Below are 24336 nucleotides of genomic sequence, written 5' to 3'. Positions count from 1 at the left end.
TGGACCAACTTGAAAGTGATTATTAAAGAAGTAAAATGAAAATAATTTGGTAAGATATTACAAAAACATAGGTTGTACATCTACTTTCTTTGTTTAAAAAAAAAAATTGGTTTTGTTTACCTTATTGCTATATCCTTGTTTTTTATGTTTTGCTCCTACAGAATAGAGTACAGGAATCAAATCTGGAGGACAGTCCGCAAAATACTCTGTGCAGGTAACAGGTGACTCATGAATGTCAATAGGATATGGATTTTCAAAGATTGGAAAACTAGTTAAGGAAGACAATTTATTAGAAGCACTGTGACACACTGAGCCATAGAAGAAAACATATTCTTATATTAAAGTGTTTAACAGAATCTAAGTAAAATCATTACTAAGAAAGTACATTTCCCTTTATTTATGCAAACATATGAATAGTTTTCAATGTCAATAATAACACGTAATTACTCAAATAAAGATATAAAAATTCCACTGCTGTGACAAGAATTCTCTTGTGACATAAATACCTATTCATGTGAATAGTTCCTAAGGCTAATAGGACTACTTGTGTAAGTGAGGATTAGGAACCAATTTTTCCCAACATCTCAAAATCTTACTGATACAGAAGTGACACATTTTCTAGAAGTTTCAGGTTCATGGATAATATATATATTATGAGCTAAGAACTACGTATACAGCTGTGTATTTTATATTGAACAGCTTAGCTTATTGGGTTGGTAGACTACTGATTCTACAATGAACAATTTCAATAACAGATGAAGTAGATCTCAGTTTATTTCTCACTTCCATCAGTTTGGACGGTTTGGTAAGAAGGAAGGCCTCACTTCTGGCATATTACACAATGTTATTCACAATTCAAAAATGTAGGAAATTTGGTTCTGATTTCAGTGACATCTATTTTATATTGCTGAGATGATTTGAATTGTTCTTGACAGTAAGTGAGATCAGAGTACAGTTCACTTAAAGTGTTTCAAGACATTAAGGGCAAAATCTGTTCCTAGTTATACCACTGTGAATGCAGATGTACCTTACTGGTAGTGTTGGAGGCAGAACAAAATAAATAAGAATCAGATTCTGCATTATATGATATATAGTTCCTTTTTGATGTGAACATCAATTCTGACGTCATTTGTCATTTAAACCAGGGACTAGATCATGAAACAATCCTGTAGATCCATTATAAATCAGTGCCATTATTTATTAAGAGTCTTAAGCAAATACTTAAGTGTTAGTCCCTGTGGAGCCTAGTGAAGTTAGGCATGCATATAAGTAGTAGTTGAATCTAGTTTCCAAAACAGACATTCAGGTCATAATTCAGCATGTGACCAAGTATTACTTAACTTTGATGTTGAGTGAATGTTTGAGGGCTATGCTGAAGGGACCGCAGATTTAGATTTATTTCCAAACTTAAGAACAAATATTATCATAAATTCTTGATGATTAGCTGATCTTAGCTTTTAAGGTGGAGGTGAATATAGAGTGAATTATTACCAAGAGCAAATGATTTTGGATAGTAATATACCGTACGGTAACATTTGGACTTCTATCATCATTTTATAGACAGTTAAGATACACAAATAACTACATATAAGACTTCATACTTACTTGCTTTGTGTCAGGTCAACAACAATGAGATCTTTTTCCAAAAGCACAACTACAGCATAGGGTTCTTGAAATTCTGTAAGCGAGGAATCAAGTATAGAAGATGTGGAGTTCTCTCATTACTCATTTTAAACAAGCTAGTCATATTTATGTTCTGGAAACATTCACAGTATATTAAACAAAAGTTTTAAGGTACAAAACCTAAACATATCCACAAACTAGACATATCCACAAACTAGAGCCAGACAAGAACTGAGAAATAACTTTTGGACACTATCAATAGCAGAACATACACAGCAGAAATAGAATTGGCATATTCTGGCATGCCAGTATGACGGTATATTGAAAGTAAAGAAAGAGAACATGAATTAGTTGTGTGTATCACTGCATTGCTAAATCCAATTATTATACAGAAAATGTATTTTTGCTGTCCAGTAGTAATACTTCTACTGTGTACAACTGTTCTTCAAAACCAGATTGTGAAGAGCTGGTCCAGTCCACTTCATGATACACAATGCTCTCATTTCCAAAGTGATTCCAAAGGAATATTCCAAAGGAGACCTGTAATTCTGCTGTGTTCAATTCAGATACTGTCACACTCCTTCTTCCCAAACACTCTTTAGGAGATGATATAGTTTGGGTTTTTTTTATTTAATGCTTTTTTCATTTATCAATGATAAACCACTAAAATGGCAAATAAATGCTTCCCTTGATGTGTAGGGGGCATTAGTTTTAACAGAATAAAAGTTGTTTTAAAAAACATAGATGTGAAATTATGACTCTCAAACTGCTCCAGCATGTGCAAGCTCAGAGTACACTCTTCAGATGTCTGATGCCAAAAGGCTAAGTAAATTGACAGCAACTGTTTTACCTTCCTTTCAGACCAGTTATGAATGTACATTATTTGTGGTCCGTTTTTTACAAGGGTATGAATAACACAGGTTCAATCACATTTTTTAAATATTAGGGTGTAAGCAGGGGAAGGGGCTATAAAATCTTAGTGTCTGGGAAGTGGCACTGTATTTGACACAGTTAAATGAAGGCCCGAACTAACCTTGATTACTGAAAATTAAATTTTTGCATGACATTGAAAAAAATACACACTTTATCATTACTAAGCGTTTTTAATATATATTTGATTTAGCTATGTGTATAAGATCTATTTTATTTTTCTGCTTGAGGGCTTAAAACGCTAAACTTAGTTTCCTTTTGACTTACAGCTTTTCTTAATTTACTTCCTGGCGTTTTCTGTGAATGTACTTCAGAATTTGGCAGCCCCAAATATGCAGCAAAACACTTTTAACAGTTCAATTCAGGCTAAAGTGTAAGAACTCTTTTGCAGATAAGTGATAGTTTAATCTTCAATAATTTAGCTATCTGTAGATTTTTCAGCCTTATGAAAGATATTGGCAATGGAAGCACATATGTTTGATTAATAGCAGTATTTCCTCACACTAGCGCACGTGTTTCAAGTGTATATCTGGGGATTTATGCATGCTTTATTGTCCACTGATTACTTGCTTCCTATATTGAGAACGCAAACAAGTTCCAGTTACTTTCAGTGATGCAGTTTGCTTGAGATGGAGACAACTGTGAGAATGGAAGTCCCTGGAATGAATTAAGATATGAGAGAAGATCACTTCATTTATACTTCCCATAACCATGCTTTGCTTAATAAACTCACCATTTGGATACGGGGTTTCACAAAGAGTTAAAAAATCAACTATAGGGTGATCCATTTCAAGAACGGTAATTGCTTTCCCATGCATGATTGTTAAACTTGGTCTTCGACAAGCCTTATCATATGACAACCCACCAGAAAATATCACAAATGGTTCACTGTATTAAAAAACCAAACATAGTAATTGTAAGATTACATAGTACATACAAGTTTACATTATAGATTTAGTACCTTTAAATAATAATAAATATTTTTCCAAAAGAAAGCGGGAAAGATTCTAACAGGCCTTTAATTCAGGAATGTAACATTGAGTTAATTACAGAATTAAAAACATACCTGTTTTTACAGGTCTTGTATTCTACTTTAAGAATTGGTTTACAGGATTCAGGTTTTTTTCCATCTCTCTGAGTTTTTCCTAAGGAAATAAAGAAGATGAAAATTATATTTAAACATCATGCTAATAGAACTATCTTACTAAAATATACACATTGCAGCAGCTGCATAAGCAGTAAGAGAATCTACAGAAGATGATGAGTATTAGCTTCTATTTCTGTAAAATACACATTTGTCTAAATTAATTACACTTATTATGGCTTTATGTTTTTACTGCCATAGACATCTAAAGGACCACAGGCCACACTTCAAAGTCACCTAAAAACCATGCGGACTACCGAGAAGGATGACACTTAACTAATAATTAATGAATTTGCCCAAATGTATAGTATATGTTTTTTATGAACAGCTTAATTTTTCCTAAGTCATTCTTAGATTGACTCAATTCCTTTTGTTGACAAAATGCTACACACTCTGGAGAGTAACTAGTTGAGTGATAAAATTAAATTAAGTGTACAATTGAAATTCATGGGTTCTTGGTTAATGATGGCTCAGTACTTTCTTCCAGTCAGAGAAAAGTCACTTCTAAACCAAAAAAATAACAATTTTGGTTTTGTTACTATGGAAAGCCTATGCTTGCTTTTGACAACGACCTGATTGGAGGATAGAGTGTAGATGAAACGAGACTGTTCTCAGAGGTGCACAGTGGCATGACGGGAAGCAAAGGACTTAAGTTGTGAAATGGGAAATTCTGGTTAGATATTAGCAAAAAAAGTTGTACCGTAAGGCTCATTAAATATGGGAAGATGTTGCCCAGAGAGTTTGTCCAATTTGTCACTGGAAGTGTTCAAGTGTTCAGAGTCAACTGGATACTGCCCTGAGCTAACTGATCTAACCAGGCCAGTTTTGAGCTGGGGGTTAGATTAGATGGCTTCTGAGAGCTCCCTTCTTACATAAACTACAATTCCATGACTAAAAACGATAAAATAAAAGGAATTAAGAAATTTAAGAAAATGCTAAAACTTTTCTGGGCTACATAGAACTTGCCTTTCCCTTCTTCTTCTCTCTCCATCCAGTCAGGCTTCTTGGTAATGTATTGATTTGCAATAGAGTCAATACCTTGTAACCTCATTTATAGGAAGCAATGGGATAAAAAGTCTCAGCTATAAAAGATACAGCCCTTTCTTAATATGGCTCCTTTAAATTCTTCATTGCAGTGACCTGGGAAGCCTTGTACCATCTCTATAACAAGCAACACAGTGCCTTGTACAAAATGTATTACTTCTTGTGAAAACTGCAAATACGAGCATGTAAGTACAAAATATAAAAGAAAGAAATGTGAAAATCCCATAGCCTGAGGATGTCAAAGACCAGCAGTAGACTATTCAAGAATTGGACAAAAGAAAACATTACAGCAAGTAATTAACCAGTAAGAGTTTATTAACTTCAAAAAAAGTTTTATCAAAATTGCTCTCTGATTTTTATAATATTTTGCAGCTACTTTGCAGATTAAAATATTTATGCAAGAAGGAACTCTGGATCTGAGCTACAATAAAAAATGAAATAAACATAGATACTAGCAAAAGCATGGAGAATATTGTATTGCTTCTTAGTTATACATTTTAACTATCAAAATTACCGTGTGGAATTGTGGTCTGGAATGGTCTGTTAGGACTTTTCAGATTCCATAGGGTCAAGCTGCCATCAGAGTGACTGCACATGAACTGCTTCCCTTCATGATGCCAAGCAACGGAATGAATAGCCTACAGAAATGAAAGAAGAACTTGAGACCGAATGGAATACAGTGTTTATGCTAATGATATTTTAATGTGTGACTTTGAACTATATTAATCTAACGGTATATCAACAGTCGGATGGTTCTTTTGTGTCTAAAGTCGATTAGCAGCATTTTTTAGTAATTTACTGCTAGTCAAGCAAGACAATTTATTGTAAATGCTAACATAGCTAAAGAATGTAAGAAAGCCTGTACTCAATCAGACCAAAACTGAAGGAACAGGGTATTAGGGTAAAAGCATAAGAACAAGGGACATACAGTGCAATTGTAATATGTCTGATAGCTCTACTTCGACATATTTGATTTGGTAAATGTACAGGGAATTCTGTGTAACAAGTTTTACAGGTAACGTACAACACACGCAGTCTTCCCCAGAGGACTATTTACAAAGAGTAGAAATGGTACTCTGTTCTTGAACAATTTTTCTCCCCACATACTTACGTTTCAGAGCAAGTACACAGAAATCTGGGATGTTTAATATAAAACCAAAACCACTAAAGAGACCAGAATTGTTTCACTGATATAGGAAATTAACAAAACAATGATGTAACATACTTTTGGAGCAGATAGTGCTTCAGAGAAGAACAATATTGCACTCTTATGTACACAATGCAAGTACCACATGATGAACGTTATGTATGCCAAAAAGCAACATTTCAGAAATTAGTAGACTATTCTTAGTATTTCATGCATAGTTAGGGGAACTGACTGAAAATATCCATAATTACATCAAACTATCTGAAAGGATAATGGTGTAGGTCCTTCATTTTCATTGGTATGTGCTGGAAACTAACAAAAGCCATTTTCTGACAAAACAAAGTATTGATTCATTGTATACCACAGTTTCTCACACACTCCCCTCAGAAGCACAAACCCACACAATTTTCCCTTGAATCCATTTCCCTTCCAGTAACGTTAGCTGCCAAACAGCAAAAAACACAATACGTTTTTAAGTAAATGTAAATAAAAGAGACCTATTTTTGAATGCAGTTTGATACATTTTGATTTTTGCAACCCAGGAAATGCTAAGGCCTTGCATGCACTTACAATTGCATACGACCATTTACCTGATTTTCCAAATCACTTTAAAATCATGCCTGGATATTCATACGTCAGCATCAATTTTGCTTAAGCTGAGAAGGAATAAACCTAACTGCTACTGGTCACTATTTAAAACTCCCTGTTGGTCTTTCTCTCTTAATAAATATGTTGATTGCCATGGTTGGTAATGGCTCATGGTCTGGAGAGAATATCAGGAGAAACGAACAAAAATGCTGTGACCCTTTACCAAAACTTTACTCAGCTCCTGAGGCTGGACAGCATAGCCACAAATGAGCCTTTGCATTAAGATGACCCAGATGTTTTAACAGGAATCTGACATGCCTTGTGTATGAATGCTTTGCTAATACACTAGTAAGCTAGTCATGCCAACAAAGACTCAACAAACAGAGCTGAATAAAGTGAACTCTAGATATTTATCTTTGAGTGACATAATGGGTGTCACTCAAACTTCCACCTGCCAGAGGGGTGTTGGCACACAATTCTTCTTAATGAGCCAGAAGATACTAAACTATAACTGAAGTAACAAAAGATAACACAGAAAGATGGTTCATACAGTGTCCAATGCCATTGCCCTCAGGTAGTAAGGACCTTAGATCTGTGAAGAACACTGCTTCACTTGTCTATCCTTATGCAAATTAATTCTGATGTAAGTTCATTCATGCTTGCTATCATGCCAAATTTGAATCTGCTTTTGATATGTTATCACACATAGAAACATTTCACATGGTTACAATCACTAACTGTGTCTGAGCAGGAGCTAGTAACTAGCAGCTGAAAATTGTACCAAGCAGCTTGTTAAACTGCCTTTCAGCTACTAGATGCCACCTGCCAGCATAAACCTCCTGTTGAGCAGAGCTGAGGCAGAATGCTCCTGTCACAGACAGTTGGCATAGCAGCAACTGAAACTCACCTGTTAGACTTTACCCTAAAATGGGCAAGAAATATTTACAATCGCTTTTGGAGGTCTCAGCTGGGAGTCATGACTAATACTGAAAGGCCGTACTGAACAAGTCCCTAATTTTCTCTCTGCTAGAATATGTCTAGCATTCTGATTCACTTCTTTAACATCCACACAAAAAAGGAGCAATTATTTGCTTAGGAGTTCATCACAGTGGGTGACTCATGTGAATGTTCACACACTGTATGCACATGAAGCATATCACTCCAGATTGGGTATGTTTCTCCTTCTGCAATACTCACACTGGTTGCATACATATTCCACCTTCTCTCATACTCATCATGTGCTAAAATTAAGCATCACAACACATTTCAGTTCCTTCCCCAAACACTAACCTCCTCCACCAAGAAGAACTCATGGGGACTTTAGGACCACTTTTAATCATATGTTGAACAAGCACCATACCATCTCATCCTGTTACTTGAATCTTAAGAACCCTTTGTGTTAGTAGTACTGCAGGCCACATCCAATTTGATATTTCCGTAATGGCATAGGTCTTGACAAAGGTAGGCAGATGTCATTTGGCAAATATCTCTGTGAACTCTGCAGCTTCGTTTGAGAGATGTGTTCTATTGAAAGATGATGACTATGCTTCAGGAAGCTCTGAATGTGTGTTGACACAACCTGTCCAACTTTTACACAGTCTGATTATGAAGATGGTTGTTTTTTTACGTCTGCCAACTATCAATAATAACTTGATAATCCTTTGAAGGATCTCTCCTGTTTATGTGCTCTCTTTCTATACCAATCGATGGAAATAAACTTTTGAAGGAATTTATAAAAGGACTTGTAAGGAAAGCCTTTTATAGAAGGCATCATGTAGGAGCATTGATTGAAAGAGCCTGAGTATCTCATACATATCACCACTGAGAAGCTGACAATCGTCATCACACAAAGAAATTTGCAGCCGACATCTTGAAGAGCAGACACAAGATTCTTTAGCAGTAGGTTCAAGCTCCACTCTGGGACCAGGTGTTTCACAAGAGAGAATATTTTAGCCTCTTGAGAAGATTTGACACAGTAGAGAAAAACATAGAGAAAAACATAGAGAAAACATAGAAACTCCTTGTATCAGGAGCTGATGAACTGAGTCAGCCTCTAACTGGTCATCAGCAGGGCTAAAAGAGAGACAAGACTACTTTTAGCTCCAGTGAGTAAATCATAAGCATCAAGGAGAAGATTTAAAGGGAAGATACAGGGTTACAAGAATGCCAAGCAGAGAAGTTCCAGATAATGCAACTTGTACAGCCTTTTCTATCCTTGGTGAGAAGCTCTCGCTTTTGAAAAGAGCAGATGTTTTTATCTATGAAAGGTCCCCAGCCTTCAAGACATGAAGTATTGCATGACAAAGATGGAGTAAGGAATGCAGCTGTAAACGCTGCAATTGCAGGTCTGTGAACAGGAGGCAGAGTCTTCAGCTCCACCACTTGCAATCTATTGGGCTGTGTCGGTGATCCTAGGTGACCAATCAGTAAGAAAAGGCTTGGGTTTGTAAACTTGGGTTGGTGCCAAATACCAAGCGGCACATGGGGACCTAATTATTTGTGACTCGCAAAAGCTATATAACACAGCATTTAAAAAGCAATCCTTTTTAGGGACTCCCTAGGGGAATCCTAGCAGATCTGGAACATTACCAAGCCGGAGCCTGAAAGTCTGGAACAAAGTACAATAGCTAGTCATACAACCCTTTTAAAGACAAAATAAGGATCTTGCAATTTCAGTAGAGGATAGCAAGCCATCAAAAGTTGCACAAAGTGGAGTAATGACACAGCAAATGGTTACTAAGGAGGAAAGCCCGTTAATGATAAAAAAACCAAAAAAAGTTGCTGAGGACAGTACTGAAAAATGTGGAACTAAATTGCACAAGAAATTTTCAACACCCAACCACTCTGTCCCATCATGCAAAAAAAAAAAAAGAAAATAAGAAAATAGTATTATGAAGATCCTGTTTTATGTAGTCTCATTCTGAGCACAAGAGAGGACAGCGAGTGAATACCTCCCCGCCCCAGGATACCTGTAAAAAAAAAAGGAAAAAGTTGTCCAGCCTTAAGTAATAAAACAGGTGCAATTCCACAAGTTTATGCACAGGCAGACTGGCACTTACAGACAATTTATTGGGCATGTCTTGAGGCTTAAGTGCTGGCCTGTTTAAACTCCAAATTACCCCGTCCTTTAGAACTTTTGCTGTGTGGATGCCCAGAATACTAACCTTGAAGCTCAGTGTAGTGTAGTGTTAATGTGTCTGTGAAAAGAGGCCTGAAAGAGTGCAGGATTCAGCTATACTTAGACTACTTTTTAGAGTGAAAATAAATGTTTATACCCCTTACACATGATAAGGTGGCAAGATGAAGAAGAGAACTACAAGAAACCTATTACTGCCTGGATCACTTTAAAGAAAATGTCATTATCTGCCTTTAGTTGTAGTTGCATTCATGTTCATCCACTTTACAGAAGGGCTGCCAGAGCAGAGGTTGTTTTTTCCTAGGGCTAGTACTAAAATCACAATAACTAGGAATATATCTATTTTCTAAACAGCCTGTTTATAGATACAAGTGCTGCGTCTGTGTTTGATACAATCTGCATATGAACGGCAAGAGACAATTGTCTGATAAAACTATGAGAACACAATTTTGAAAACCTTTTAATGAGATCTTCAGTACTCGGTAATATCAATAGCCCTACAAAGTACTTTATGTTTCATTCTTATTAATGTTCTAGTAATACTCGGTAAGATAATTATATAATTCCTAATGTATCTATATCTTAGGTCAGCTCATTACTACACTCTGTTCAATTGAGGATCACCACACAGAAGCTGATGATCTTGTCAGAATCAAGGGGAAGAGACTCTGTGTTGTAGCACACTCACAAGAGTCTGATGCATCAGAACTACAGATAGCAGGTTTTGATTTCTATTGTTAATAACTTGTTCAAAAGCATAGCACACAGTATTTCCAGAAAAAGCAATTCCAGAAGAGAAATATCCATCTGCTTGATAACTTGTATGACAAACTGCTAGATAACAGTTTTTCTGAATTAATGGAAACTGCTTACCTCATCATAATAAGCTCTCAGATCAGCTCTTTTAGATCGTAAGTCCCAGAATACTACGGTCCCATTTTCATAGCCTATCAATAGCTGGAGGAGGGAAACAAACACAATTATACTTTCAGATTAAAATGGTATACACAGATGTTGAAGAATTTCATGGGTTTAAGAGACTTTCAAAAAAATAAGCACTATAAAATGAAATGCCAAGCTGATGTGCAAGATTGTAGTTTGCACTACACATAATACCCAGCTTTCAAATGGTCTTTCAGTATAAATTTCTTCTTACTACTGACAACTTAATTTTTAATATGAAAGAAAAATGTGCTTTATACTCCTTTTTTCTTTCTTTCTTTTTTTTTTTTTTTTTTCTGCAAGACTACATACCTAGACAGTCTTCATAATTGTGTATCTGCTGAGAAAATAAGACCGTAGCATGTTCCTCTCAGCTCTTACCTTCTCTGACCCAGATTGGAGGGAAAACTGTTTGACACATAAGAGATCACTTAAATAACTTCAAAGAGTCACCTGATTAAACTCTTACTCAGCTACATATATTCCTTTAATTTCTGCTTCTTACTGCTTTAAAACATTTTTAACAACTTCCCTTGCAGAGAATAAATTGCTTGCTTTCCTAGAAATGGAAAATAAATTAACTGGTATGCCAATTTTTACTTCTTCTAGAACTAGTCTGTCATATCATCATGCGCACCTGAGAAATAATTTATAGTTAGTATATTTAAAACCTTAATATGAACAATAACGGATTACTTAAGAATTCTGCTCCTGAAAAATATTCAAACTGTCCTGGAGAAGTTCCAGAATATCTATCATTTTTGCTCTGGAAAGGTCCATATGGGATTCTGTGGCAGAGTAAATGTGAAAAGACATCCTGTTCAGAAAGCATGCAGCTAACTGGATAGAACTTGTGTCAGGATGCCATACGGTATTCTGGGATAATAGATTGCCATTGAGAGAGTGAACAGAGAAGTGTCTTACTGCGACCGTTTTCACTGTTAGTGTAGTTATCCTAAATGGAAGACAATTGTATATCCAGGAGCTAGTGATCCACATAGCAGTTAACCTGAGTAGGTGTAGGCCTGCGCTGGGTGATGTGCGGCACAGAGCACTTGGCTTTCAGGCCTTGTTCTGCTGCACATATTGCTCGGCCACAGGAAAAACTTCACTGTCTAATTGCAAAGAAGCAGCTTGTAGGCAGCTCCCACTTGATAAAGGCAATTAGAGTGCCTTTGTGGCCTTGTCTTTACCTTAATGCAAGGCGGTATGTTCTCATGTGAATAGCCTTGACAGTAGAAATGAATACATTAAAAAAAAAAAAAAATCTTTTGAGATCTCTAAAGACCAAAATACTAGCAAACCTCTTCACAGAGTGGATGAGCACGGTGTGCTGTGCCCTTATTGGAGGTCTATCCAAAGCTGTACAACTTGGGGTTCCCACCATCTGAAGGAATGCAAGACTATCTTTTACCTTTTTGTATTAACTCTAATAAATGGTATTTTAATCAATGTGTTATGGAGTCTGAGTGCCTTCCTTACTGTTGCAATAACAAGCACTTGCATCAGTGCACTACAGCTGAGTACCAAACCAGCTGAGTTCACTTTGTATCTACCAGTATTCTTTTCACCTCAGCTTTTGTAAAAATGTATTCAGGAAACTGAAGGAATAGGAAAGCATTTAGTATGTGATCCTGTTTCATAATAAGCCTTTCTCCCTGATGATGCAGGCTTGTCTTTTGATTTTTATCACTCTCGCAAAGATTTCATGCTCCAGGTAATCATTAAATAGTTAAATACCTCATATCAGAGACAGCATTTCAACTGATATATTGCTGAAATGCTTAATGCGCAACAGCATTACAGAACTGCAAGATACAAAGTGCTGTGATTCCAGGGAAGAATTTGAAAGATAAACAGATTTAATGTGTAGCCGGGAATCTCTCTGTCTTTGCTCAGACGGTAGTCATGCTGCTAAACTACTAGTACTGTGGTATGAAACTAAAGTCAGAATTCCAGCTGGGTGAATGTCTCATTGCCAGTATATTTATGATGCTATGACCTCTGATCTGTCTGAACCATAGGAAACTCAAATATTCACACTCCTCTCAACCATGGTAAGCACTTGAGAGATCTATAGGACAAGCTCTATGCCTGTAATGTTCAATGAGGTAAAAAATAAAGCATCCATAAACGCAGTTGAAGGAGAAAACACAGACAAAGAAGAAAAAAGTGTGTAAAAAGAGTCAAGGAAGTAAAAACCCAAAGATTTCTCTTCAACTTGTGTTTCCTGGCACCTCGTTTCATTACTCATGCTTAATTAGGCTAAGAATCATGTAGGAGGCTGGACAGAATTTCCAGGAAGAAGGAGTCCTGGCAAGATCTTCCTTGTCTAGTGGAGTTGCTCCACATTTTACAAATCCTTCTTCAGGAAATACTTTTGATGATGCTGTTTTAGTGAGATTAGTCCTTTACAATCAATTAATTGCATCCTAGTACATGCCAGCTATCCCCTTATTTGTCCTGATAGTACAAAACACCTGGGAGATAAAAAAAGTCTGCCAAATGCAAACGCTATTTAGGCGTTATTAGATCGCAGAACACAGACTCAGAGATAGGAAGTTTAGTCCACCAGCTAATAGTTAACAACATTAAACCTTGTCCTATTAAGCTTTCTCCAGTTGCTGGGAAACTGCAGATCATTGCAGTTAATGTCTTCTCCTATGTCAGCAAGAAAAATCATGTTTGCTACAGATCTGCCACTTACAAATGTCTGTGAACTTCAGTCTGTTCCTAATGTACACTTACTCATTGATACTGATTGATACTCAGTTATATTTCATGGACTTAGTCACTAGGTCCCCAAATTGTTCTTAAGTGACACATTAAATGTCCAAATTCTCTTTGTTGTCTATCTTCCAGCCACAGCTTGTTAGACTCATAAAAGAGACTGTCTCCAAAGTCTGCCTTTATAGTTTGCCTGGAGGGCACTCTGGAAAAATTTTGAATGGCAGAAGTCTTCTGGAATTACATTCACTCTTGTGACATGGAAAACTTGTCATCAGTCACTGATACAAACTGGAACTTTTAGGAATTTAAAGAGTTTTTAAAAGATGAATATGCAGTCAGCATACAAATTTCCCTGGCTTTTGAAAAGAGATCTTATGATTGTCTTATATTTGGAAAAGTTTATCTGTGTTTTAGGACTCTCAACCATTCATCCCCCTAGGAGAACGCTGCTTTTTGCTTCAGCGAAACATGCCCAGATCTGCAAACAACTTTCTGATACCCCAGAGAAGGATACATCACTGCACCCTTGTGGAGTACACTTCCGTTGTACTTGCAGAGTACAAGAATATCTATATTTTGAGAAATGATTATGACTGATTTGTACCCACTATTTAATTCCTGAAGCATAGGTAAAGAACACTTTCATCTGCTGCCCCCCATGAAGTAATATGAGGAGTCTGATTTCTTCCACCAACACCTCTTGGTGGTCTTTGGCTAACTTGAAGCTGTGGAGCTAAGCAGGTATGTAGAACTATCTCGAAGCAGCTCTATTACCTAAGAATAACTCTGCTAAATTAAATAAAAAGTCTGCTTATCACAGTACCTTGTACATAAATGGCCAAGAGCAAATACCAAAGAACAATATGTGAGGAGGACAAGTACTTATCATACTCTCATGTATTCTCTGAGCCTAAGTAATTTTCTCATTCAAAGGCAGCCAACTCAACTGGACATGGCTTCATTTATCCTCATCTTTAACAACGTTTCAGGAAAATTCAGCAAACCTCTTCAGTAATCCTCAAATTGATTTCTCTTGTGTAAGTTTTTCTAGTCTCCCTTGTGACCAATATATATTTTCAGCACCCACAGCACCATTTGAAAAGAGTTTTATAGCTTCTACACATTGCACATTTGAAGAACTTAATTAGCTTGTTTGGAATCTGACTTTTGTCAGCTTCATTTGATAACCTTTTAGTTTTCTTATTGAAAGAGACTACGAACTGTTTCTACCCTCTTCATAACAATTATGATTTCCAAACTCAGAATCACGATCAGCTCTTTTCCTCAATGAATTGTCCTGTCTCAGTTGCATCTCATATAAAAATCTTACCCCTTCTCTGAATTTCTTCTAGCACAATTATGTTCTTTTTGAGATAGGACAAATACACTCAGTATTCAGGAGGCAAGTCAACCATGCATTTATGCAAGCCCTGTTTTGTTCCCTACTCTTCTCCAGATAATGCCTAATTTTGATTTTCTTTATTGGTCACTACTGAGCATTGATCTGACATTTTCGTTGAATCATCACTTGAAGCTTGTGATACCAAACAGTAATGATCAGCTCAGACCTATTGTTTCATAAGTAAAGTCAGAAATATTTTCCCACACACATATCACTTCCCATCAATTACACTGAATACTTAGAAAAGACAGTATTTAACCTGCCATTTTACTGCCGAGTTTCTCAGACTCCTAAAGTCCAGCAAACCTGATCACATCACTGCTTACCCTCTTTTCCAGGTTGTTTATGACTATGCTGAAGAGCAGAAGTCCCAGAAGTTGGGGTTTTTTTATTTTTTCATTTTTTCCTCATTCGGAAGAAAGATTGCTTTATCCTTCATTCTTTCAACCAAAGTTTAATGAGACTTGGTTGAAAAATTTAGTTTATTTTTTTTCTCTACTGTTGGATTTTTTTGATCCAGAGCTATGTCTTTTGATTTAGTACTTGGATCTTCTCTTAGATTTGTGCATACCTTTTACCATTATCTTCCTGTAAACATCAAGCACTATCAATTCCACATTCCTCAAATCTGCAAGTATTTTGTTAGCACAAATTTGTTCTTTACACCACTCTCAATCTATCAATGATATAAACAGCTGCACTGGGATAGTTTCGGTATGGCTTACATTTTCTATTCTTTCGCCCCATAAATTTCCAACTTTTTTTTTTCACAGAGATTCATCTGATTTTGCTGTTGCTGTTGTTAGTACACTAGTACTTCATCAGTGCCTAGATGCTTCCAATGTGCCCTCTGAGCAAGTTGTATTTCCAAACAAGTCCTTCTCTAACTTCCTTTCCTGGGACCTTTTCATCTCTCTTTCTGCTGAAGTCAAAGTATTTTAGGTTTCTGTTTGGACACAGTGCATGGCATTCCTGTAAGAGATGTCCTCACAAGACCATTTTTTCTTTTAGTATCATATCCTTTTTCCCTACACAATGTGCTTTAGGTAGGTCATCAGCAGCTTCTGTTTTAGCTAGTGAACAAGAGTTATGCCTCATCAATAAACCTTTAATTTTATTAGGTATTTTGCCATAGATATAGTTAAATAGCATTTCTTGATGACTTCTGGTTTGAGGCTAAAACACTATGCTTCATAGTCCTTAATTACTTTATTTACTCTATTCTAAATCACTTGATCTATCATGATTCTTCCAAAAAGGCTTAGAGAACCAGTCTAACTTGTTGAAAGGCTAGCTGGCACATAATTCACCTTATAATATGATTAAGTAAAAGGACAGATAATGCAAATGAAATTTAGATTTAGTCATCGTTTTTTTTCTAGATACCCATATTAATTTCAGCACAATGTCCTCCCATATCAGTATCAGAAATGCAAACTGATACTAGTTTCCAATAACTATCAGCTGTTATGTGAGGCACACTGTCAAACACATACACCATTTGTAAGATTCAGTCCTAGATAAATACACACTATAATGCAATTGGCAAAAGTGGTAAAAAATTCTGAGATAGTTGAATGCCCCTTCCACACAGGCAAAATGCTCAAAACCACAACACACAAATAAAAAAGCTCTAATAAAACTGGTATTCTGGCAACCAAATTTCATTTTGGAAAAGCTACCATACCAATAAAGCCAATTCCAATTTTGCCTCCTGATAGTATCAATCATGACCATAACGCTCTGGCTACACGTTTTGCTTCCACTTGTTGACAGCTCTTTGCTATTCTCAACTCTGTTCACAAACAGCAGCAAATTCCAAACGTGAGTTACTACCATTATTATTCTTGTATAAGAAAAGACTTACTATCTTATGAAAACTTACTATGATGCCTTCATAATAGAATGTTTATCCAAGTACTGAAGTCATAATGCATTTTTTAGTCAATTCTTACATAAGCAAAGTCAAGTTTATTTAATCAGGATCAATTTTGATTGACTGTTTGTTTCAAAGTACAGTATGCTGTCTGAATCACAGATTTTTACTCATTAAAATTGCACAGAGATTTTTTTCTTAAAAGCTGTAAAAGAGTAAAAATGATCTTGCAAATATAGAAGGAAAACAGATGATAAAATTAGTGAGTAAGCAAAAAGAAAGCGCTATCAAGGCAAATAAAGGCTATGAAATGTTGCAATGTTTTATACCATTAGTTGTACTCACTTTTCCCTCATCTCTTGGGCTGTCACTTAAATGTACAACTGGCCCAGGGTGAGTCTTTGTGGATCTGCAAGATAAAAATAAATTCAAAACTGTGAATGTTTTTTGTATGAAGAGCTAGATGCTTACCTTAATCTCTAGATGTGTTAACATGTCCTTCCAACGGTTTAAAAGTCACTCTAAAAAGCTCAACAGTGGAAGGTAACTATCTGAAAGTTTTCCATATTTTTCACATTCTTCTCTATTTCCTTTTTGCTGTTACAGGCAAAGATTCTCCTTTGTTGATGAATCCTTTCTTTTATTTTTTTTAAAAATCTCACTATTCCTCCTATTACAGTAATTTCCATGGCCCTCCCCCCCCCCATTTCTAAGGCTTTTTTGCCTTTTCTATTCTCCACACCCTCTCTTTCTGCCCTTCCTCCTCACTTGCTCGATTTCAAGGCTAGTCTGCCAAGGATTTGCAAAGTCTTCACTAGATTCATTGCAAATACTGATAACAAGAATCACCAAGTTCCAATCTCATTAATGACAGGGCTTCAGTAATCTCACCTACACTGCTCTACCAGGTAGCTTCTTAGCATTATTGCAGTGGGGGTTTCAGAAATGGAGCAACTTGCCTTTGTCTATTCTGTAAAGCCTTATGACATCTTGAGATCGACTAACACAGCTACACCCATGTTCAGTGAGGCTCCTCAGTGATAAGACCCAACCCATGAGTCTTTGTAAGCCTCTATAAAGATTGCTTATTGTTCTTGCTGTCCTCTCTCTGTAAGATGTACCAACAACTTGGTATGCAACTTAGTACGGGGACTGCTGCTTAAGTCACTGATGTCCAGCACCTGTCAGCAAATGCAATTCATAGAAACTGAACGCATGTATGAAGACTTTTCAACTGTCATATTTTCTGACCAGAGCTTTAGGCCCCAGCAGCCACACAGAGCAAGAAGTCAAGCACCCGTCCACAAAGCTTCAGGCTATTTGAATGCCTGCACAGAACAGGACCTTTCTTCCATCTAGGTTCTAGGGTCACAGCACATGGCCCTTGGGAGTTCAGCTGATCTAGACTTGCATGGCTGGTGTTGGTTCATCAAAGGTCACCAGGAAAAAAATATGGCAGAGATTGGCAGGTCCCATAAAGCTAAGAGTTTATCTGGAAGCTATACCTAAAACTGCCTAGGCTCCAAGTTTTAAAACAATCTGCAAGAGAATTAAAGAAACAAACCAAAACAATGGTCTCCAGCCAAATGCTCAAAGGATTTTCTTTAATTAACAGTGTTCCTTTTCCTTCGGCTCAAATACTGCACTATAGCAAAACTGGCCTGTGTTCTATTAGGTCAGACTCCAAATGAAGATTGACAGCGGTATGCAAAAATTCCCGGGCAACTCAAACATTAAAATACTGTGGAGTAATCCATATCCTTACAGACTCCTTCCCAAAACAGTATGCTCCAACACTCTTGAAAGCATGCACACTTTTCTCCGGCCTCTACTTTTTTTCCCCATAGAATATTTCACATAATTCAGCTATTTGGTCATGTACCAAAGCTGTGCCACAGCAGAGTGGCAAAGACCTTGTGTGATATTTGCTTCTCAGCTAAAGACAATCAAAAATTACTCCAGACATCCTTAGACCTTCCAAATTAAGTTTATTCCAGGCCAAAGAGACAGAAAGCTTCAAGTCACCTAAAGGCCAGACAACCCTCCAAAACTATACCCCACACCTTCACATATATTTTAACATTACTCCTAGCTGCGTACACAAAGCTAGTGGCAATATGGCCAAGCCCCTTCCCTGGTCAACCCTCTCCATGAGATGATCTCATGTCACCATCTTCAGCTTTGGCAGATCATGATCCACAGATACCTGCAGCATGTTACTTTTCTACATGAGGTTTCAGTGCGCTAGACTTCTGCAAGAGCATTTTGCAGCATATCCCAGCACAGATGTGAGATCAGCAGGAAAGCAATGGACAGTCAGATTATACAGCAATATTCTATACAGACTGTCTTTAATAGTGCCAGCAGCAAGACCCATTCAGCTTGAGACATGGCACACAACAATTTTTGCAGAGATGCAGGAGATCTGGCTGTCAGTCCTATCCAAGCCAGCTTCCCCGAGGGGACCCCTCTGGCTGAGCTTCTGTTTCTGAGCAACCTGTACTGGAATAACAGAATCATTTCCACAACATCAGACTTTGGAGCAGGCAGGGTAGGTGGGTAGTGATGGGGAACTGAGGGGTGAGATAGCGCTAACTGCAAGCAGTGCTTAGATCCACACATGTTTTGTACACCTGTCCTCAGGGAGTGAATATGACATCTTGGGACATTCTAGACTGCTTTGAACTTTCTGATGTAGGTTCACCTATCTGAACTGGTCAGAATATATTGATGAAAAGAACTAGGTCTGTTTGGGGTACATGCTGCCTATGCCATGACAGGCAAAGAAGGATAAGAATAAGAGGAAAAACGATGAAGAGAAGAGGCAGCATAAGAAATTTTTCTTTTTAGCCAGATAATAACCACTGACAGATGACAGAAAAGGGAGTTAAGCCAAGCAAACATCAGGCATGACTAAACTGGCAACAGACAAAATGGTGGAAGCAGCACATGCAGACTGACAAGGCATACTGGTTTGGGCGTTTAACCCAGCCCATTTAATCAATCAGTATGCAGGCTGGGTTGCCCAGCCGTACGAATATTGTCCCTTGGCAGGGAATATTGGCAAAATATTCAGGGCAAATAGAGGGAGAAAGGGAAAGAGCATACTGTCTTTCTAAGGTAAAGATTGACCCCAGCTAGGCTGCTCTTTATACATACCAATTTTAAAAGTCAAGAACAATTTAGATAAATCTGTGAAGCCATCATTTTCTTTTTAAGATACATATGCCATTGCTTACCAAATATATATCCATTTGTCTTTGGGTAGGAGTAAAAACTCTTACATGAGCTGTAGTCATGCTATATTACATCTAACTTTAGGCTAATTATATTTTCATTGTCACACAAACCAGTTGTTCCTCTGTAAATTATATAAAACTGTCTTTTACTACCAGTCTTATTTTTATTTTATATTCTTGCACAGACACAGCCTCAGATTTCCATGCTAAGACCTCAGCTGCAAGTGGTAACTCACTAGTACAATACGTTTTCCTACCTCCTCCATTTCTCTCTTGAATCTGTTGTAAACAATAGTTGGAGGATCCTGGAATTTATTGCACTGTAATAAAATTTCTTTTTGCTTTTCAGGATATTAAGCACTTTTCGTTTCTTTCAGAAAAAGAAACTTTTTCTGAAAGTTTTCATTATTAAATTTTTATTATTAGGTTCCTAGCTATTTCTTTAGTTTTGCTAAAAAAGAGCTTCATATACATTATCAGCAAAGTTGATAGCAAACACAGGAGTCTGTGCACTATATGTATGAGATTTTATTTTTCCTCATTCTCTTTCCTCTATGTTTGATATAAGTATTCTCTTAATATTTGTATTATCTTACTCTTCAGTATTTTAATAGTTTAGTTGTTTTGTATTGTAATGGACTTGGTCAGGCTTCTTCCATTTGCTTCTAATTTTAGTATTTTAGTCAAGTATGTCACTCTATCAAGAGATTCAATGAACCATTGTTTTGCTTTCACATGTACTCCATCAGTCTTTGGTTCTATTCTTGTTAGCTCTTCTATGTCAAATATTGGATGTAGGTGTCACGGTGGTGTCAGTGGGAAGTTGCAGGGGGGTGTCTCTGTGAGGAGTGGCCAGGGCTGCCCTACTCTGGACACAGCTGGCCCCAACGGACCCATGGCAGGGCACAGCCCAGCCCCACAGCAAAGTTGGTCATGCCTTAGGGAAAACAAATTTAAGAATTTAAGACAGGGTTAAACCCGCTTCACAGATAGTGAGGAAAACAATGTGAGAAACAGCCCTGCGAGCAGCAAGGTCAGCAGAGGAGGAGAGGAGGAGGTGCTCCAAGTGCTGGAGCGGAGATTATCCTCCTGCCTGTGGAGAGAACCATGCCAGAGCAGATATTTCCCCTGCAGCTGATGTAAGACCCCACTCTGGAGAAGGTGAATGTTTCCTGAAGGAAATGCAGCCTGTGAAGAGCCCACATTGGAGTAGATTTATCCTGAAAGGCTGCAGCCTGAGGAATGACCTGTGCTGGAGCAGGGAAAAAGTGTGAGGAGGAAGGAGCAGCAGAGAGATGCTGTAATGGATTGAACACAAACCCCATTCCTCATCCCCCTGCACTGCTTGAGGGGAGGATCGGGAGGAGGTAGAGGAGTTGGGAATGAAGGGGTGAAGTTGATACTAGGAAAAATAGGGGTTAGGGGGAAGGTGTTTTAGTTTTTGTCTTTGTTCCTCACCATTCCACTCTATTTTAACTGGCAATAAATTAAATTAATTTTCTCCAAGTCAAGTCTGTTTTGCCCACTGACAGTGATTGGTAAGTGAACCCCCTGTCTTTATCTTGACCCATGAACTTTTCCATCTTATTTTCTTTCCCTGTCTTGTTGGGGAGAGGGAGTGAAAGAGCAGCTGGGTGGGGGTCCCGCAACTAGCCAGGGTCCACCCACCACAAATACCATGATTGCTTAACAGCTATCAGGTTTGACTATACATGGATAAGAGGAAAGAGAGAGTCCATTCAGTTTGGCAGTCAAAACACTTATTTCTGTCAGGAAATAAGAAAGGATTCTTTTCAAATATTTGTATATCCTAAACCTAATTTCAGACATGCCATCACAGATAAGATCACATGCAGAGTTTCTGGGGTGATGACAACAGATGTTTCTGAAACTTTTTGAATTGAGGAGCCTACTCCCTGGCAGTCCTCCTGCACTGCCTTTCTGGATCTCCAAGAAACATAGGTGTTTTCATACGTATCAAGTAAAGTATTTGCATCAAAACTGATTCCTCTTTGGACTAAGCAACAGGAATATTCACAAGGTGCAGCATAAAGCTTTTGGTTTGCTTTGCATGGGACATGCACAGTCCCATCTTGGAGGAGGATATACTGAAACAGAGTAACACCAGTTCAGATGGAGCAGGGAAGAAAACTGTGCATGAAAGGGTTGTAACTTTCTCCACTGTACATCGTCTTTCACTTGTTGCTCTGAACCTGTCCTATGGCTGGATACAAAACGAAAGACATGATAAATCTTCTCTGACAACACATCTTGCTTGCTTCTCCTAAAGCGATGTTCTCTCTTTCCTAGGGGAGGACTGTGGCTAGGAACAAAAAGCTAGTCCTTTGCACCACACTAAGACCAGGAATAGTCTGCCAAAGGAAGATCAGTGCCTTACTTCTTGCATCTTTTTGTCTCCTCAAGGAAAATATGTATAAATAGAAATAAGAGCAATGGTTTTTTGAGCCCTAGAGAAGTACTGCTTGTAAAAGGAGTGCCAGGCACTAGGCTCTACAGTCAATTTCTCCTAAGGGTAGACATCATGATTGCACTAGTAGGATTAAATGAAGCAATTATGTAGTTAACTATATCAATAATAGTAGTTTACAGAACTCATGAAACACTGTCAGAGCTACAGTTACAGTAATTACTACTTTCATACAGTAAATTGTACTGCATGTGGAAATGTCTACACACAAAAACATTTTGCCTCATGTAGCTTTAGTATATATAAAATGTTCTGTTTTCCCTCATTGCTATTACAGTAGAGTTGTCAAGGAGACTGGAATGTTGTATGCTATCATTGTGGAACAGACTACAAAGAAAGAAAACCACTGTTGAATTACATTAAAAGCAAAAGCAGAGATCCAACAGCTCCTGGAAAGGATGAAGAGGTGATGGGAAAACAACCATATTTGAAACTATTGTGAATAAAACACACTACTGTTGATGCCAGATACTTGTGTATAGGCATTCCTTCAAGGTGGCTTTAGGAGGCTGCACAAAAGCTAACTAGATCCTATCCCTTGAGAAAGAGGAAAATAAGGAAGAATCAGTAGGGCAAAATAAGGCGTAAATGAAATGGTTGAGCAGATAATTCTTCATTCTCAAATACTAGCTAGGATACAGCTGAGAATGACAGAGAAAATAAAAGCTCTGAAAAGACATGAAAAAGATAAAACAGAAAGCCAAATCCAGATGGAGAAGAAAGAAAAAAGAAAGGTCAAGTCCAAAAAAATCAGCAATGATTTGCAGTAAAAAAATCCTGAAACAAAAGCTACCTGCAACTGAGCAAAAAGAATGAGATAATGATACAAAAGACTGCCACATTTCATAGCCTTCATTGACCTTTAAGCTCACAAAAACAGACTGCAGAAGAAATGAAAAATGGAACGAAAGGTTCCCATGACAGATGTACAGAACTAGAAGTTTGTTAAGAAACTAGATACTTTGAGCTGTTTTGCATTTCATCAGAAGTTATTCTTGACAGCAGCAGGTATTAATTTATTCAGTGTGTGCTGATTTTGGGAGATGAGAGAGCTGATATGCCATAAGATTTGACTCTTACTCATAATAACAGGACTGAAATGAAGAAACCATTAGCTATAAAACAGCAGCTTTCGAAGAACGAAGAATGGAATTTTTAATTTAATTATTTTATTCTAAAATTAGAAAGCTCAAAAAGAAGTCTTCAGCAGTGCTGTGATTTGGGCCCAGGAAAATGTGGAAAAAACATAGATGATGTATTCCTCCATCATTCTGGGAAGTTTTATGCACTTTAAGAAATAGAGCGAGTTACATACTGTTATAAGAATTTCAAATACTGAGACAATCTTTAAATCAGGTAAAAGTAATGTATGACAAAATAGAATCACAACAAGAGAAAACAATTTTCCCTTTGAAAAAAAAATAAATAACCTGCACAATTACAGAAGCACTGTAATGATTTCTGAGAAGCATGAAAATCTGGTGGTAGAAAGTGGTGGAAGGACTTAGGAGAGGAAAAAACCCCACAACACCTATATTAGTCATACTAGTCATTGTTACAGAGTTGGAGTTGGCTGAATGTGACAGTGCTGAGAAAAGTGCATAAGCAGATACTTCTGTAGTGCCAGTAGTCAGACTTCTTCCACAGTTCTGCTATCCACAAAGGTGCAGTGCACCAGAGATTTTAAGACTTTCTTTTCATTGATAGAGTCACGGAGAAATTAAAAAGAATCAGTCAGTTAGAGACATCATTCACATACTGTGGATCAAAGCTAGGAATTGGAGTAAGTAAGAATCAGTTCAGCCTCAAGATGCACTCTGAGTCTTAGACACAATTTCTGAAATGCCTAGAAGAAGGACGCCTTGCAACTTGCTTTATACTAGGAACTATTTCTATTTAGGTCTGAACAGAGAGCAGTTGCTCCTAGGCTGCTACTTCTCCTCCTGTATGCTGCTTTCCTTCACCGCTGTGAAACTTCTGGCTCTGAGACATATCTAGGAAACGGGGATAGGCAAGGAAAGTGCTAAAAAAGGAAAGATCAAGTTAT

At 37.4% G+C, this 24336-nt stretch overlaps 1 protein-coding gene across 2 annotated transcripts in view; it reads right to left on the bottom strand.

The window, feature by feature from the left end:
- The window catches only part of STXBP5L (syntaxin binding protein 5L), a 205773-nt gene that overhangs the window by 79198 nt on the left and 102239 nt on the right, over positions 1–24336 (bottom strand). For both annotated transcript variants that reach the window (XM_086464591.1, XM_086464596.1), the window contains exons 6-12: positions 16908–16971; positions 10486–10569; positions 5256–5379; positions 3620–3698; positions 3287–3441; positions 1606–1678; positions 121–268 (exon numbers count right to left, since the gene is read on the bottom strand). In XM_086464591.1, coding sequence (XP_086320717.1) covers positions 121–268; positions 1606–1678; positions 3287–3441; positions 3620–3698; positions 5256–5379; positions 10486–10569; positions 16908–16971 — 727 coding nt within the window. The remainder of the gene's footprint in view (positions 1–120; positions 269–1605; positions 1679–3286; positions 3442–3619; positions 3699–5255; positions 5380–10485; positions 10570–16907; positions 16972–24336) is intronic.

Source organism: Leptosomus discolor, chromosome 1, assembly GCF_034619465.1.
Source record: "Leptosomus discolor isolate bLepDis1 chromosome 1, bLepDis1.hap2, whole genome shotgun sequence".
NCBI classification, from domain to species: Eukaryota; Metazoa; Chordata; class Aves; order Leptosomiformes; family Leptosomidae; genus Leptosomus; species Leptosomus discolor.
Note: the sequence above shows the minus strand (reverse complement) of the source record. Positions and strands in the feature narration are given on the sequence as shown.